The sequence below is a fragment of the Dromaius novaehollandiae genome, chromosome 13 (genome assembly GCF_036370855.1).
Source record: "Dromaius novaehollandiae isolate bDroNov1 chromosome 13, bDroNov1.hap1, whole genome shotgun sequence".
NCBI lineage: Eukaryota > Metazoa > Chordata > Aves > Casuariiformes > Dromaiidae > Dromaius > Dromaius novaehollandiae.
This window is the reverse complement of record NC_088110.1, coordinates 4,179,779-4,193,374: the sequence shown is the minus strand read 5'-3', so window position 1 is coordinate 4,193,374 and position 13,596 is coordinate 4,179,779. Positions and strand designations below refer to the sequence as shown.

General features: G+C 39.0%; 1 protein-coding gene across 7 annotated transcripts in view; it reads right to left on the bottom strand.

Annotated features, from left to right (window-relative positions):
• Nucleotides 1–1,913: 1,913 nt before the first annotated feature.
• The window catches only part of PHAF1 (phagosome assembly factor 1), a 36,313-nt gene continuing 24,630 nt past the window's right edge, over nucleotides 1,914–13,596 (bottom strand). For 5 of the 7 annotated variants that reach the window (XM_064519463.1, XM_064519462.1, XM_064519464.1 and 2 more), the window contains exons 10-17: nucleotides 12,280–12,413; nucleotides 11,543–11,626; nucleotides 10,734–10,816; nucleotides 9,846–9,889; nucleotides 7,809–7,852; nucleotides 6,117–6,175; nucleotides 4,427–4,499; nucleotides 1,914–3,953 (exon numbers count right to left, since the gene is read on the bottom strand). In XM_064519463.1, the coding sequence (XP_064375533.1) occupies nucleotides 3,864–3,953; nucleotides 4,427–4,499; nucleotides 6,117–6,175; nucleotides 7,809–7,852; nucleotides 9,846–9,889; nucleotides 10,734–10,816; nucleotides 11,543–11,626; nucleotides 12,280–12,413 (611 nt within the window). In that variant the 3' untranslated portion in view covers nucleotides 1,914–3,863. The other 2 variants (XM_064519467.1, XM_064519468.1) reach the window with 2 other exon arrangements.

Below are 13,596 nucleotides of genomic sequence, written 5' to 3'. Positions count from 1 at the left end.
GGCCCCTGCTTCCTGCCACCCTCCTGGTCTCCCCCGGGGCTCCTTTCTTCCCTTGGCTTTCCTCTCTCCAGTCTGGTGATACAAAACTGCCCTCAGGCCCCAGGCCCATGCTTTTCATGCCAGCAACTCCTCAAAAGCCTCCGCACCAGCTCCCCTAATGCACCTGCACAGGAACAGCTGGTCTTGGCTTCATCCAAACAGCAGCAAATGAATCAAAACATCTCAGGGAAGTGAGCTACAGGCAGCTGCAGTTACAAAGGAAAGGAGAGGAAGCCTCGAAGAGCTGCACTGCATTCAGTCTCCCCCAGCCCTTCTCCAGTCTTGCATCTCCCAAAAGTTAAATGCTTTGCCTTCAGCCCATCAGCCGTGGCCAAGATGCAAAGCTGCCTTTAACTTCTGCCTGTCACAGAGGAGCTTTTTAAGATCAAGGGACTGGTTTGAGCTGCATGTCACATTTAACATGTCTCAGGCCTGGTCTAGCAAAGATCCCTCAACCTCCTGATGAGCTCCAAGGAGTAAGGAAGTCTCAGACTGCCCGCCCCTGCCTCCCCCCCAAAAAAAATGGAGAAAGAGCTTTTCACTCCTTACTAATAGCTCAGAGTATGCTGGATCTGAGTCTTTGAAGACTTCTTCAGTCCAGTTCTATAGAGCAGCAAAGGGATCTTTTTAAATTTTAAGCTAAGGAGGATAGACGTGTCATGATAAGCTTCTAATGGACAAAATCCGCTGTCATTTGATAAGAGAAAAATCACTGGCAAGTAAAAAGGCTGCATCTGGGAATGACCCCATCATTTGAGTTGTCTTACTCACAGTGATGCAACATACTGCCTTTTCCCTTAGAGACTGAACAGTAATTTTTTTAAACAAAGCAAGATTTCTTCCATGCCTCAAGACTGACCTAGAGGAGTATTTGGGTTGTTAAGAGAGCACATTTAACTATCTACAATATTTTGTTAGTTTTGACTCACCAGGGTTTTGTAAGTGAAGATGGGAGCCACTGAAGTCATTAAATACCTTTGGTTAGCTGCTGGCGCTCTGTCCTTAGTCTGGAGGGTCACGCTCTAGCAGTGGTCCTGCCTCGCCCTTCTGAAGAACATGACCAAATATGCTCCAGCATGGGATACTGGTAGGGACCTGTGTAGCCATTACTGAAATCATCCTGTCAGTAATTTATCTTCCCCTGCAGCTAATCCAGAGTCCTTATTAGAGAAGACTTGATTAACATTGATTACAATAATTAGCAGTACTGCTGTCATAGGTTAGCAACAAGCACATCACCTCAATTCAGATATCACAAAACTCTGTGAGCCGTTTGAGCTAAATATGACGCCAGGCAAATACATTCCAAAAGTGAAGGCTGAGCTAAGCATGGATAGCTCAGCGCCTTGCCCAGGGTTACACAGCCAACGCAAGAGAAACAGGAGTCCCATTCCCTATATCCTGCATTAACCTCTAAGCTACTGCAGGGAAAGCACACTTTCAATGCTTTTCTGTTAAAGTACCTTAAGGCACAAGCAAACAATATGAGAAATTACATTTGCTACACTTACTACAGACATCTCCCTCATTACTTTGTGTGATACTCAAACTCTTTGAAGCTTGATCAATTTTAATGAAATACCCAGTGACTGACACAGTGTAACAACCACATTTTAAAATACAATAAAAAAAATCCACAGTGTTATTTACCATACTTGTAAGACTCTCCTTCCCTGTTTCGGGGCAAACATTTATAGTATGCTTCAATGTGCCTACTGTGGAACAGACTGCAAGTTACGTTATTTTTCATACTGCTTCTTTGGAGGACATGCTATATCGGCTGTAAAAAGAGGAACACTATTAAGATATTTTGAATATAATGTCTGAAAGATGGTAAAACAAAAAGAACTAATTGGTTAGAAGAAAAAAAAAAGGCAAGAACATCCATGATTTTTATTACAAAAGCACCCAGCAACTGTATTTAACACAAAAACAGTAACTGAGAGTCTCATTTTATTTTTCTTTCAGTGTACATGCTCATTATTATTCCATTTAATTTACAGAAGGGCTATGTAAAATGAAATTAAAATTAGAGAGGAAACAAAAGGAAGATTGAGGCATAGAATTTTCTTAGCAAGCAATGATCACAGGAGACAGCACAGATTGAACAGGGAGTCAACAGGAGTGACACCTAGGGATAAAGGTGAACAATAACTTTTTCCTTATTCATTAGATTCTCCATGGGACTTTTTTTTGTTTGTTTGTTTTAGCAAAACAGTTTAGAGTATCACAGTATACAGGAAGACTAAATGGCAAAGAATGTCCCACACACACCACATTTATCCCTGCTTCTGGTCCAGGATCCAAAACTGCAGTTAACATTCTATTTCCTATCTCTCATTCGTTGATAAACTATACAGGATTACACTGTACATGGAGTTAAAATTACAAAAATGTCGTATTTACAAAATCTGTACACACATAGTAAAACTCACAAAATTGTCATCTATGTATCACAAGTTGCTACACCAAAATATTAAAAATGGGATAAAATTATACATTTCTCTTGTCCATTTTTAAAAAGGGTTCAATATTTCAAAGACAGACCACCTATTTCCCCCAAATAAGACTGGTAAGAGAACTACAAACCCAAAGTATCCTCCTGGGATAAAACGTCACGAGCAGCATCTCCCAACTAGACAGAAGCCTATATCCTGTTTGCTGGGGTGGGGTGTGCAGTTAGCGTATATGTACAGAAATGGTGAAACTACAGTAAGGATGTCTTTGGCTAAACCTTTGGCATTAAATTAAAATCATACATCAAAAGTTACAGAAAAGGTTTTCTTGGTGATAGAGGAGCTTGGGAATTTCTTTCTGATATATTGTTATATACAGATTTTCTTTCTCTAAAGAAAGAGGGTAGGAATACAGGATTTTGGAACAGATGCAAATGAGGCAACACTGTTTCTTGCTCCAATTTTTCTGTAGTAAGAAAAATTGTATCAAACCTCTTCACTAAAACACAATTCAGTCATAGAAATATCCTCTTCCAGAATATTTTTTTGGAAGCTGCATATGAAAAGATTAGTAAACCAGTCATGGCAGAAAAAAAATTGTTTCAGCACATCAAGTAATTATTAGTGCAGGAAGGTGGATTAATTTGACCCACTGTATAAATAAGCTTTATGCGCAGCGTACATTAAATAACCATCACACCCCACTCACACCCAGTACGCAGATGCTCCTCAGTGAAGATAAACATTTATCAAGTAATTAAAGTGTATGTAGTGCAAATGTTACAACCAAGTATTATGCACATGCTACTTGCTTGGTTTAAAGTTACACAAAGATGTGGTGCCTGAAATCATGGACATATATACATCCTTGTCACACTTGGTACAATGTCCTAAACCACAGAAATACCGATGTGTTTATATCTATATATACACACACACGTTTTTCTTAAAATGTGACCACCACATCAATACAGTAACACAAACAGACTAAAATCAATACCTGCTTCCAGATGCTCCAAGGCTCAGAAAGTTTGTGCTTCTAACTGTTGCAGTCATTACGTGCCCCTCTTCCACTTCCCCCTTCTGCCATCCGAGAAGGGCAGACAGTCTCTTCGGGTCTGTGCTGCATAGGATGAGGGCAACTGAGAGGAATAAATGACGGCACAGGCACCTAAGCTGCTTTCCTCCATCAATAGTTCCATGCCCCATGATGAAGGGTTGAGAGAAATTCCCTTCCACACCGCTCCTGGGTGGAAAGGCTTATTGAAAAAAAATCATAACGTGCTTTCCATATTTTAAGTGGCAGCAAATCAAGGCACGCTGTACTAATTTTGTAGCATTTAGATTAGGTGACTTTGCAGGGGATGCTCACTGGGGAAGGTCCGATGTTCTCAACTGGCTGCTGGGCCTTGTTGGGCCATACAGAGTAACAGAAGCTATGTGATTATTCTGCATCACCTGCAAAAGGACGGCAGGGGAAAAGGGAAATTAAACGAATCATACACCAAAAGGGAGCTCAGAAGAGTGAAAACGGCAAAAATGGAACTGATCTGCCTGAAAGGAGAAATCCCAACAACCAAAGAAAGCAACCAACAGAAAAGTCTTGGCTAGTTCCTATAAACGGTCTCTAGATTTCCATGGCACACTTAAACACCAACGCGCTCCACAAGTACTCGGAGCTGCACACATGCATCTCCTGCTAGTGCAAGTCCTAGACGACAAACTGGAAGTGCCAGCTTTAATGTGCAAATGTACAACTTTAGAGAAGAGACTGGAAAGTTGCCTGTTTCTGTCAGTAATCCCTGAAAATACAACCACTCTTGAGTGCTGGCTTTTGCCGAAATAGGAAATAAGAAGCCAGCAAAGAGTAGTAATAGCTAACTGCTCCTCATCTTCTCTTGCTCAAAAAATTTGAAACTTTTTCTCCTAACCTCAAAGATCATTCGTTGCAGTCCAAAGCAAAAGGTTGATCCAAATGGGTTAGTGTTGTTCGGAGAGGACGACCTTAACAGAAAAGAGGGAAAAGACGGGTATGTGACAATCAGGAACTTTGTAGGAAAGAAAAAGCACTCGTTAATACAGGGTAAACTACAGCATCTTTTCGTGCTAAATGCCTCTGATCAAAAGAGAGTAAGCCTAGGTTATCCAACACCACTGCTAGACTCCAAATGAGTCAGAGGGTATCTTTTTTTTAAATGTCACAGAACAGCTATTCATACTCAGGGAGAAATAATCAAAGTTACTAATGATCTCTATAGGAAAACTCTTTCCCTGAACTTGGATAGGAAAAAATCCTGAATATAAACAGATATACACAAAGAGAGGAGGATTATGTAAATTATGACAAATATTTTTGTGTATGATCCTTTCCCACTTTTTCATCTAATTTATTTTTCAGTCTCTTTCCAATATATTTACTCCATGCTGTCCATTAATCCACTGGTTTCATCATGTTAAAAAATTACTTTGCATGATACCAAAATGGAATAATCTAAATTTAAACAAACAGTATTTTTCAATATTAATGCATCACTTGTCTTTCAAATATTTTGGATATTTGTGGATCATGTACACGTATATATATATTTTTTTAAACTGCAGTGCTTCGTATCATAGGGTTGACCCAAAGCCTCTGTGAAGTCAAAAGGAAGAGACTCCTGTTGACTACAATGGATTCTAGATCACAGCCTAAAAAAAGCCTAGAAAAATATACAACTTTTGGCTTTTCTTTTAACTGATCAGTTTCTCAAATTGCCTGTCTGAGAGTGGTGATGGGTTCAATGAAACAGATTCTGGCTGAACTGTCTTCTACAACACAGATGGAAGACAGAAGGGTGCTATACATCATTGTTTCACCCCAGCTTTACTTTACATGGCTTCTGCTCACTAGCGTAAAACAGGAATAATGCAAGAGGGAAACACAAGAAATGATAGTTTCACTACAATTTTGAGTTTAATTTTTGTGGAAGCCTGACAAGAAATACCTCGTTAGGTATTTCTGAAATTCCTGCAGTATTTTCTCAGAACCAATGAATTAAACTTGTCCTGACATAAAATTACTGCAGAACTGTTTCGTACAAGTCAAAGATTATAAAAATGGTAATTCTGCAAACGAGTAACACCTATTTTATCCAACAGCCAGCTCAATACCTGTAGAAATGGAGCAAATTTAAGCATACTATTCTGTCTTCAGCTAAAGACAACCGTACAACAGCCACGTATGTACATAAAGCAAGACTGCAAACTCCTTCAGAGAGACTACTATACATATTAGACACTGCCTTTATGATGTTGCATTGTTGAAACATGTATTATTATAGTATAAATAATCTACACTATTCGTTACGCATAAACAGAGATACTCATTTATATGCTGCTTAGCTCTCTGGATTTTACAGTTCAAGGAATTTTGGAAGTGTTTTCATTCCGCATGTCAGCCTTTATTTCCTCAGAGAGCAGCGATCTTGTCTTGTTAATGGACAGAAAGCCTGAAACTAACAGCAAAGACACTGGGTAAATCTCAGTAGTATCTAATACAAAAAACCCCACCCTTACTCTCCCTAAATTCATCCTCTCTTATCAGCTCAGGCCCTGCCAAACAAAACAGAAAGAAATCTTTACCTGTGTAGTACCACTGGCTTCTCTACAGGGTGCCCCAGAAGGTCTTGAATACTGTCCCACTGTAAATATATCAAAGACTTTGTGTTAAAATGAGCCACAGGAAAACTTCTTTTTATCTAGGAAGAGAGTCATGTACAGTTTTGTTTGTGGCATGCTCACTTGCTGAGTAATATAGGAGGCTCTACTTCCAGAAGCATTTTGTGATTGGAGCCATACTCAGTAACAGAAACTTATCAGGGCTAGGAGATTCTCATTTTTTTGTCTCAAAATTGCTTTAAATCAGAAAAATGAATACAAATTCTGCAGTCCTATGGGGAAAATGCATGTGGGAAGTCTTGCAGCATTTTCAGGGACACCTTAGAAAATTTTACAGCTGTGGGAAACCTCAGCAAAATATCCTCTTACATACCTTTGCAGAGGGAAAGGCAGCATCACTGCTACCCCTCACAGCAGCCTTTGTTTGATTTAGCAGGCAAGTTCAGAAAGGAAGAGGAAAGCTATGCTATTTAATGCTTGGGAATTTACAGCATTTTTCACCACTGTAAGCAGACTTAATAAAAAGCTGCAGTTTCACAAGCAAGACTGAATTAAGTCAAAGCACTGAAGGATGCAGTAATTCAGTCAAAAAGCAAAAAAATGGTAGTAGGATCCAAGTTGCTGACTACTTCCCCCCTCCAGTAAGGGGTCCAAAATTCACCAAGGAAAGTCTTAGTTTCCTAAATACTTTCACAACCTCCATGCAGCCAGAGTGGGATCTCTCTCATCCAGCTTTTAGCATTCAGAAGCCAGCAGAAGGTGAGCAGCTTACACTTAGGCATCGATACTGCTGTTGTCCGAATGGGGGCAGGTAATTGGGACTGAGTCTGTAGAAACTGACTGAACCAAATCTTCAAAATACTCCACATCATCACAGGAGAAATCTGAGCACTGCAACACCCGAGTTTGTCTCACTACTCTGCTCCGACTCCCTAAGCAGTCAGGAACAAACAGCACCGTCTCACTGCTCTGTGTGTCCTATGAGCCAGGAGAACAGCACTGATCCTGGCTAAGCGTTAACTGAAGAGGTGCTTCTGAATAAAATTTTCATGAAATATTTCAACTTAGCGTAGCTCTCAAAAAATCACCCAGTGGCAACTGCGAATTTCATCCAGGTGATATAAAGCTATACAGTCTTCAAGGAGCCTTTGCAATCAGGGGATCTGCACTTGGCAGTGATGTTGTTGTGAGACCTGCTGCTGCCTGAGAAGTGTCCTGTTATTTGGACCCTTCAGAAAAAAGTGGAAAGATACTGGACATTCTTGGTTAATTTCTATTTAATGTAGTTCTTGAAGACATACAGCAAAGCTCCATGAAAATCTTGTTGAGAACTGTCTCTTCCTGTTAACATTTAGCCACCACTACTAGCACTTTCCCAAATACTTATTTTACTTTCTATTTCTACCTGCAGCTACCATGCAAAATATGCAGTAATTTAATTTACTAAAAGCAAGCTATGATGAATGCCTTTAATTCTTAATATAATAAAGTGTCTGAACCACAAAACACTCATTAAAACCTGTCTTTAAATATCGCTATTTTATATCAACATGGAACAATGCTATTTTTGTTCTTCAGACCACATTGCAAATCTGGCATAGATCCTTTAGGTGGTTTAAAGAAAGAAGTAAACCATTCAGTCCTGTAAAGACTTACCTTGCTGTATGTTGTACATGTTTCAGTCTGTGAATCAGCACTATCTGTGAAAGAAAAAACAGAAAAGCATCTGTAATTTGTGCTTGAACAGAAAAGTTCCCTATATAATCCTTTATTTGGGTAGTTCAGATAGAGGGAGACATGCAAGCCTCAGGTCAGTTCATACACAAGTTTACTGCCATTTACTAGCAGAGAAAATTGTCAGTAGCATTGATTAAACACCAGCTGACTTGATTAAACAAAGCAGCCTATTTACAGCAACTTCTTATCCTATATATAAGAATGCTTAAGTTGTAATCTTACATGTAAGAATATCAGAGTGAAACTACATCTCTCTGCACAGAGTTAACCTGCCTAGCATAGACTTTCATCCAGATGACATGTGCTACTCCTCAAGTCCAAACACTGTTATGTTTGGAAAGGAAGTTGGCAAGACTGAGAGCTTGAGACTCAGGGCTGAAATCAGAAGGGGAGAAAAAGCTGGGAGTTTGGGAACAACAGTCCCCAGTGTCATTCTCATGGGGAAAAAAACCACCCTTCTGTTAAATAACAAAAAGCCACAGATGTGGACAGCATCATATTTGGGCTTACAATCTTCAAAATGACTTGTTTGCTGGCAGTTTCCGGCATTGTTTTATAGATACTCTGGGAACTTCTGCATATTGAAAGCATCTTCTCGGAAGCAGTGGGAATGAAGCTAGACACTAAAGAGGCCAAATGCAGCATATGGTCTTTAATTTGATTGAAAGTTCCTCTCTATTTTCCTCCTGCTTAATGAACACAATCTTTTTAGGGTGAAAGTTCAGCATTTGTGCAGCTTAACGCTGACCACCCGTTTATTGTCTGAAACTGAATTACAGAAAGGAATACATAGGATTGCATCGTGCACTGCCACCAGATGGAAGAAGATGGACTCTTCCTAAATTTTGTAACATTTCTTTTCAACTTGTTTCATGTCCTGAACATAACCTGGAGAACATAAAGGTCAACGAAATGTAATCAGACGCATCCATGCATGGTGCTACTTGAGGTGAATAAAAATAATCAGAAATGAAAGCATTTGCACTATTGCACAATAGCCTTAAGGGAAGGGATTTAAGAAGTGGGTAGACTTCCATGCTTATTCTCTTGGCTGAACTATAAATCAATTTTCATGTAAGCATATATATAGAGAGACATTCTTTTTCCACTTTTTTATTCATCCACACGCTCAGACTGCAGCGACATCCACAGGAGACCTACACTTTACACAGGTGGTAACTGAAGAATGCATCTCTGGCCAAATCCCAGCAAGTATCCTGCTTTCCTGGTTACTCCAAGTACCTACTTTTCCAGGATACCTATTAACTCTTAGACTGAAGAAGTCTACCTTGATCACAACGACCTTCAGGCAAACAGGGTTCCACATGCTTTACTGAGATTATGCACATGCACAGAGCTGGGCACGTCTAAATAAGTTGCTGAATCAGAGCCACCAGTTAACAAGAGAAATTTGGACCAGTACACAACACTGCTTTCTGAGCTTGGAGACTTCTAGGTGGACACCTACAGGCGTACGACAGCATGTAGAGCCAAAGCACTCTGGATGCTTGCCTCATTCTCAACTATGCCAGTTCATGTTAAGTATCATGAATAAGCCTTTTAAGAGTGAGAATGATGAGAGCAGCACACCATTAAAAAATCCAGCAGCGGACTGGACCAGTGCAGACCAACACTGCCTCACAGATTCTGAGCCTTCAGGTACAAAGCAGAGCAGCAGAACTACAGAAAATTAGCGATGTTGCAGCTAGATATCCCTATGATCCAAGCAAATAATCAGGGTAGTATAACTAAAGTCAGAGAATTAGAGAACTCATCCTGAAGTATCTTTCAGTTAAAAAAAAATCTCAACCCCAAAAATCTCTCTTCTGCCTCAATCATCTTCACTACTAGCATCCTCTGAGGAGGAGTGCATCAAAAATGAAAACTGATGATATCTCCCTTTGTGCATTTTGTGCTACACGCCCCCTGAAGAAGGATGACAGAAGAACCACTCACCTCGCTTAATGACTAGCGGAATCTTGAATTCACAGCGATGGTAGCTAGAAAGTGCAAATCATACAGCTATTAGAAAACAGAAGAGCCAACATAAACTACATACTGCAAACTCAGAACTCCTAGTAACCAGTTTAATGAAAGCCACATGAACAATAACATGAAAATGAGAGTCCCAGTGCTAATGGATTAGGGAGAAAAATTCTAATGTTTTAATCTTCCACATCAAAAAAGGCAGCAGCCTGGAAACGTTGCAACACCATTTTGTAAAGAATACAAAAGGTCCTTCACAGCACAAATTACTCTGCTAGTACATTGAGTGGATAGATTAAAAGTTCAGGTTAGAAACAATAGTATAGATTTCTCTCTCTCTCTCATACTAACACCAACTGCCTGAAAACATGTTCTCTCTATTTTAGACATCCAACCACTTATTCCTTATATAACTCACTTTCCTCCACTAAAGAGTTTACATTTAAAAAGTATTGAAAACACTTTGGTCAGAAGCACAAGAGGGCAAACTATGTCACTAACTGAAATAATGTCAGGAAAAAACCCAGCAGCCACCTACCAGCAAATGGACACTCCCGCTAACGCCAAGTTTGCTTCTAGCAAAAGAATCTGCAGATTATAGCTGGACCAAGAACTACCTTGCTTCATTTACTGCTTCAAGACATATTTGACAATATAAAAGCATTTAAAAGTAAAAAGAAAACAAGAATAAAAAGTGCTAACAAAGATACCTGAAACCTCCACTGGCTATCAGATACACCAAAGACCCTTGGGAAAAACTAGAGGAACTGTATAAAAGGAACATAAGATTTCCTTTTTACATGTTTTAAAATACTTTTTTTTTTTTTTTTAATGAACAGATCAGTTCTTTACACTCACATGTTAAAGTTGTAATGACCAGGATAATTTGTATGCAGGACAAATTTCTTCACCTTGTGAGTGTTTGCATCAAAGAGAATATCCTGTTGAAGAAAAACAAACAAACAGATAGACAGGAAGCAATTTTGAGAGAGGAAGGTGGCTTTCCCCAAATTAAGCTCAGCTTACTTGTAATAGTATGCATACACAGCAATGTGTGTCCATCCAATAGGAACTGAATGGAACGATGAAAAGTAATATTTAAGAATGAAACTATCTGTAAATTCAAATAAATTCACAGTTCTTCCAGCATGCAACCACAGCTGCACTGTTTTATTTGCTACTGTTGGCTATTTTTCTAAGGAGGGCTTGTCTTTCTGCTTATGGATTTACACTGATGCAGACCAAAGCAGAATAGCTATAATACCACATTCAGGAGGGATATGAATGTTGAGCTGCATCCCACCACTCTGCACACTTTCATAACTAGTATTACAGCACATTTATCTGTCCTGTGAGACAGAAGCATGGATTTCAGAAACAAGAATTTGTATTTCTATGCATCAGGCATGGCAGGGGGAGAAAACCTAGGAGAATGCCAAAGAATGAATATAAAAAGCCCCCCATCCACTGGTGGGGATGATAAAACGTTACCAATGGAATTCACAAGTGCTAGAGACAAGTCAGTATTGTTTCTCGTATTCGGAGATTTCTGAGGCAGCAAGAGTTGCACGGCCTCTCATCCTCATTGCTTTTGGCATTCTGAAAGGATTGCTGTGCAGCTAAATCAAAGCTTTGAATGCATTTGTTTATGGAAGCTTCCCACTCACCACTCCAAGTGTGAAATAATTGAAGAAGTAGTCATTGCACTTCGATGGAACCTGCTTATGGGGAGAGGGCGAATGGATTTTCATCTGCAAGAAACACGTTTTTCAGACGTATATTACAATCCTCACAAAGATTAATGCACAAACAATACTACTGCTACAGTCAAACAAATTGTCATTGTCTCATTTCATACTACAACTCTTGTTTAAAAATGTAAGATCCTGTGCTACACGAGAGGACCATTAGCTGCTTGCAGCAGCATAACAACATACCAGCTTTTTCTTGTTTAGTTATCTGACGTAAAAGGTTTACTCATATGCTGTTACACAAAAGCATTAGGAAAAGATGGAAATATATGCTGAAGTTATTTTATATGAATTACAATTTTTAAAGTTAAAAAGAGTACTGACTTGCTATGGCTTATTTGGATTCAAAACTGCTCCCATTTTCATCAGTTTTTAAACCAGGTAAAATGATGCAAACCACACAGCAGGTGGGGTTTTTTTTTTGTTTTTTGTTTTCTTTTAAACAGATTTGCATTAATTTAATTTTAAAAAGACTTTTCTAAACCAAATCATACAATGCTTCATCCTGGTTTATCGCATGTCAAATGAAGTGGCTGTAATCTGTGCTTTATGAAAGTTTACAACTTCATTGCCTTGCAAAACCCAAACCCTGTGATTAAACTGAGACAGCACTGAACAAAGACAAAGTCCTATGCCTGAATGGATTTCCCTACCTTATCTTCCGACTTGTAGAAGACTTTGTGCGGAGACCCCAAAGTGCTCAGCACATCCTGGCATGAATCACCAAAGTACACACAGCGCTCAAATACCCGCATCTTGGCATCAGCTAAAACGCCCAGGCCACAACCTGAAAAATAGAAAACAACTTAACATTCATATTTTGCTTATCAGGAGATATATCAACAAACCAATAGCAGAAGTTTAATGTTTCTCTATCATAAATGAAACAGCTGCATTCTGTAGACAACACTGCTGAACTAAATTTAACTCTTTACTTTTGCAACAGTTCAAAATAGTAAATATTTCTAACCCAAGTGTTGTATTTACTGACTACAGCACAGACCCCCACCTTATTCGCCAACTTTAGTAATGCTATCTTCATTTCTTTGCCTTTCATAGAAATGACTTATTTTCCTAGTCGGTCTCAACTTGATCAGCTGGTTATTAGCAGTAAGTACCAAGAATTACTCCTATCCTTAAACGACTTTAACTAGAGATGTATTTCCAAAACTATAGTGACATGTAACCTAAGCATGCCCCCTGCAGCTAAAAAAAGTAAAGCCCACGAAATTGAATTCCTCATCCATATTAATTATATGAGAAAACTCACATTCTTCTCTGAAGACTCCTATAGCTTGTTAAATCAACGGTAAGTGCATTCATACATAAACAATGTTTGTTAGAAGTGAGTCCTACGTAAGTGCCATTACATTGATGAATAGCTGACATACGTTACTAGATGTTAAGAAACAAAAGAGATCTTATGGTGTGTGTGACCCTATTTGCTTTTTGGGATGTGGTATCCTCATTTTCTAGAATGCACGCACACATATGCATGTTACTGCAAAACAAAGGATGTGCTCTAAATGCACATTTAGCTTTTCTCACTATATGTTTCTCATGCAGCTATTTCCCAAATGAGATAAACAAGAAAAAATCCCATTAAGCCACCCTTGATTTTTTTAAGCAAGATTTACTTCAAATTAACATACTTGCAGAGAAACTAATGCTAGAACATGTGTCTAATGTGTTCTGCAAAGGAGCTTCTGCAATCTTTAGCAAGGCAGGAACCACAAATGCCAAGACTGCCTTCTTGCAAGGTTCACTCTGAAAGTTAATGTAATATTTTAAATAGTTATTTTATTCATTGCCAAGATTTCATTAAAACTGCAGATATGCGTGTTAACTAGCGTGACACACTACCTTAGAGGTGTCCAATTTTTCAAAATCTACATTACTATGATGTTATAGCTAACTCCTTCCCTAGTACACGAGGGTAAGGGTTCTCTGTCCTAGGCAGCTCTCCATTT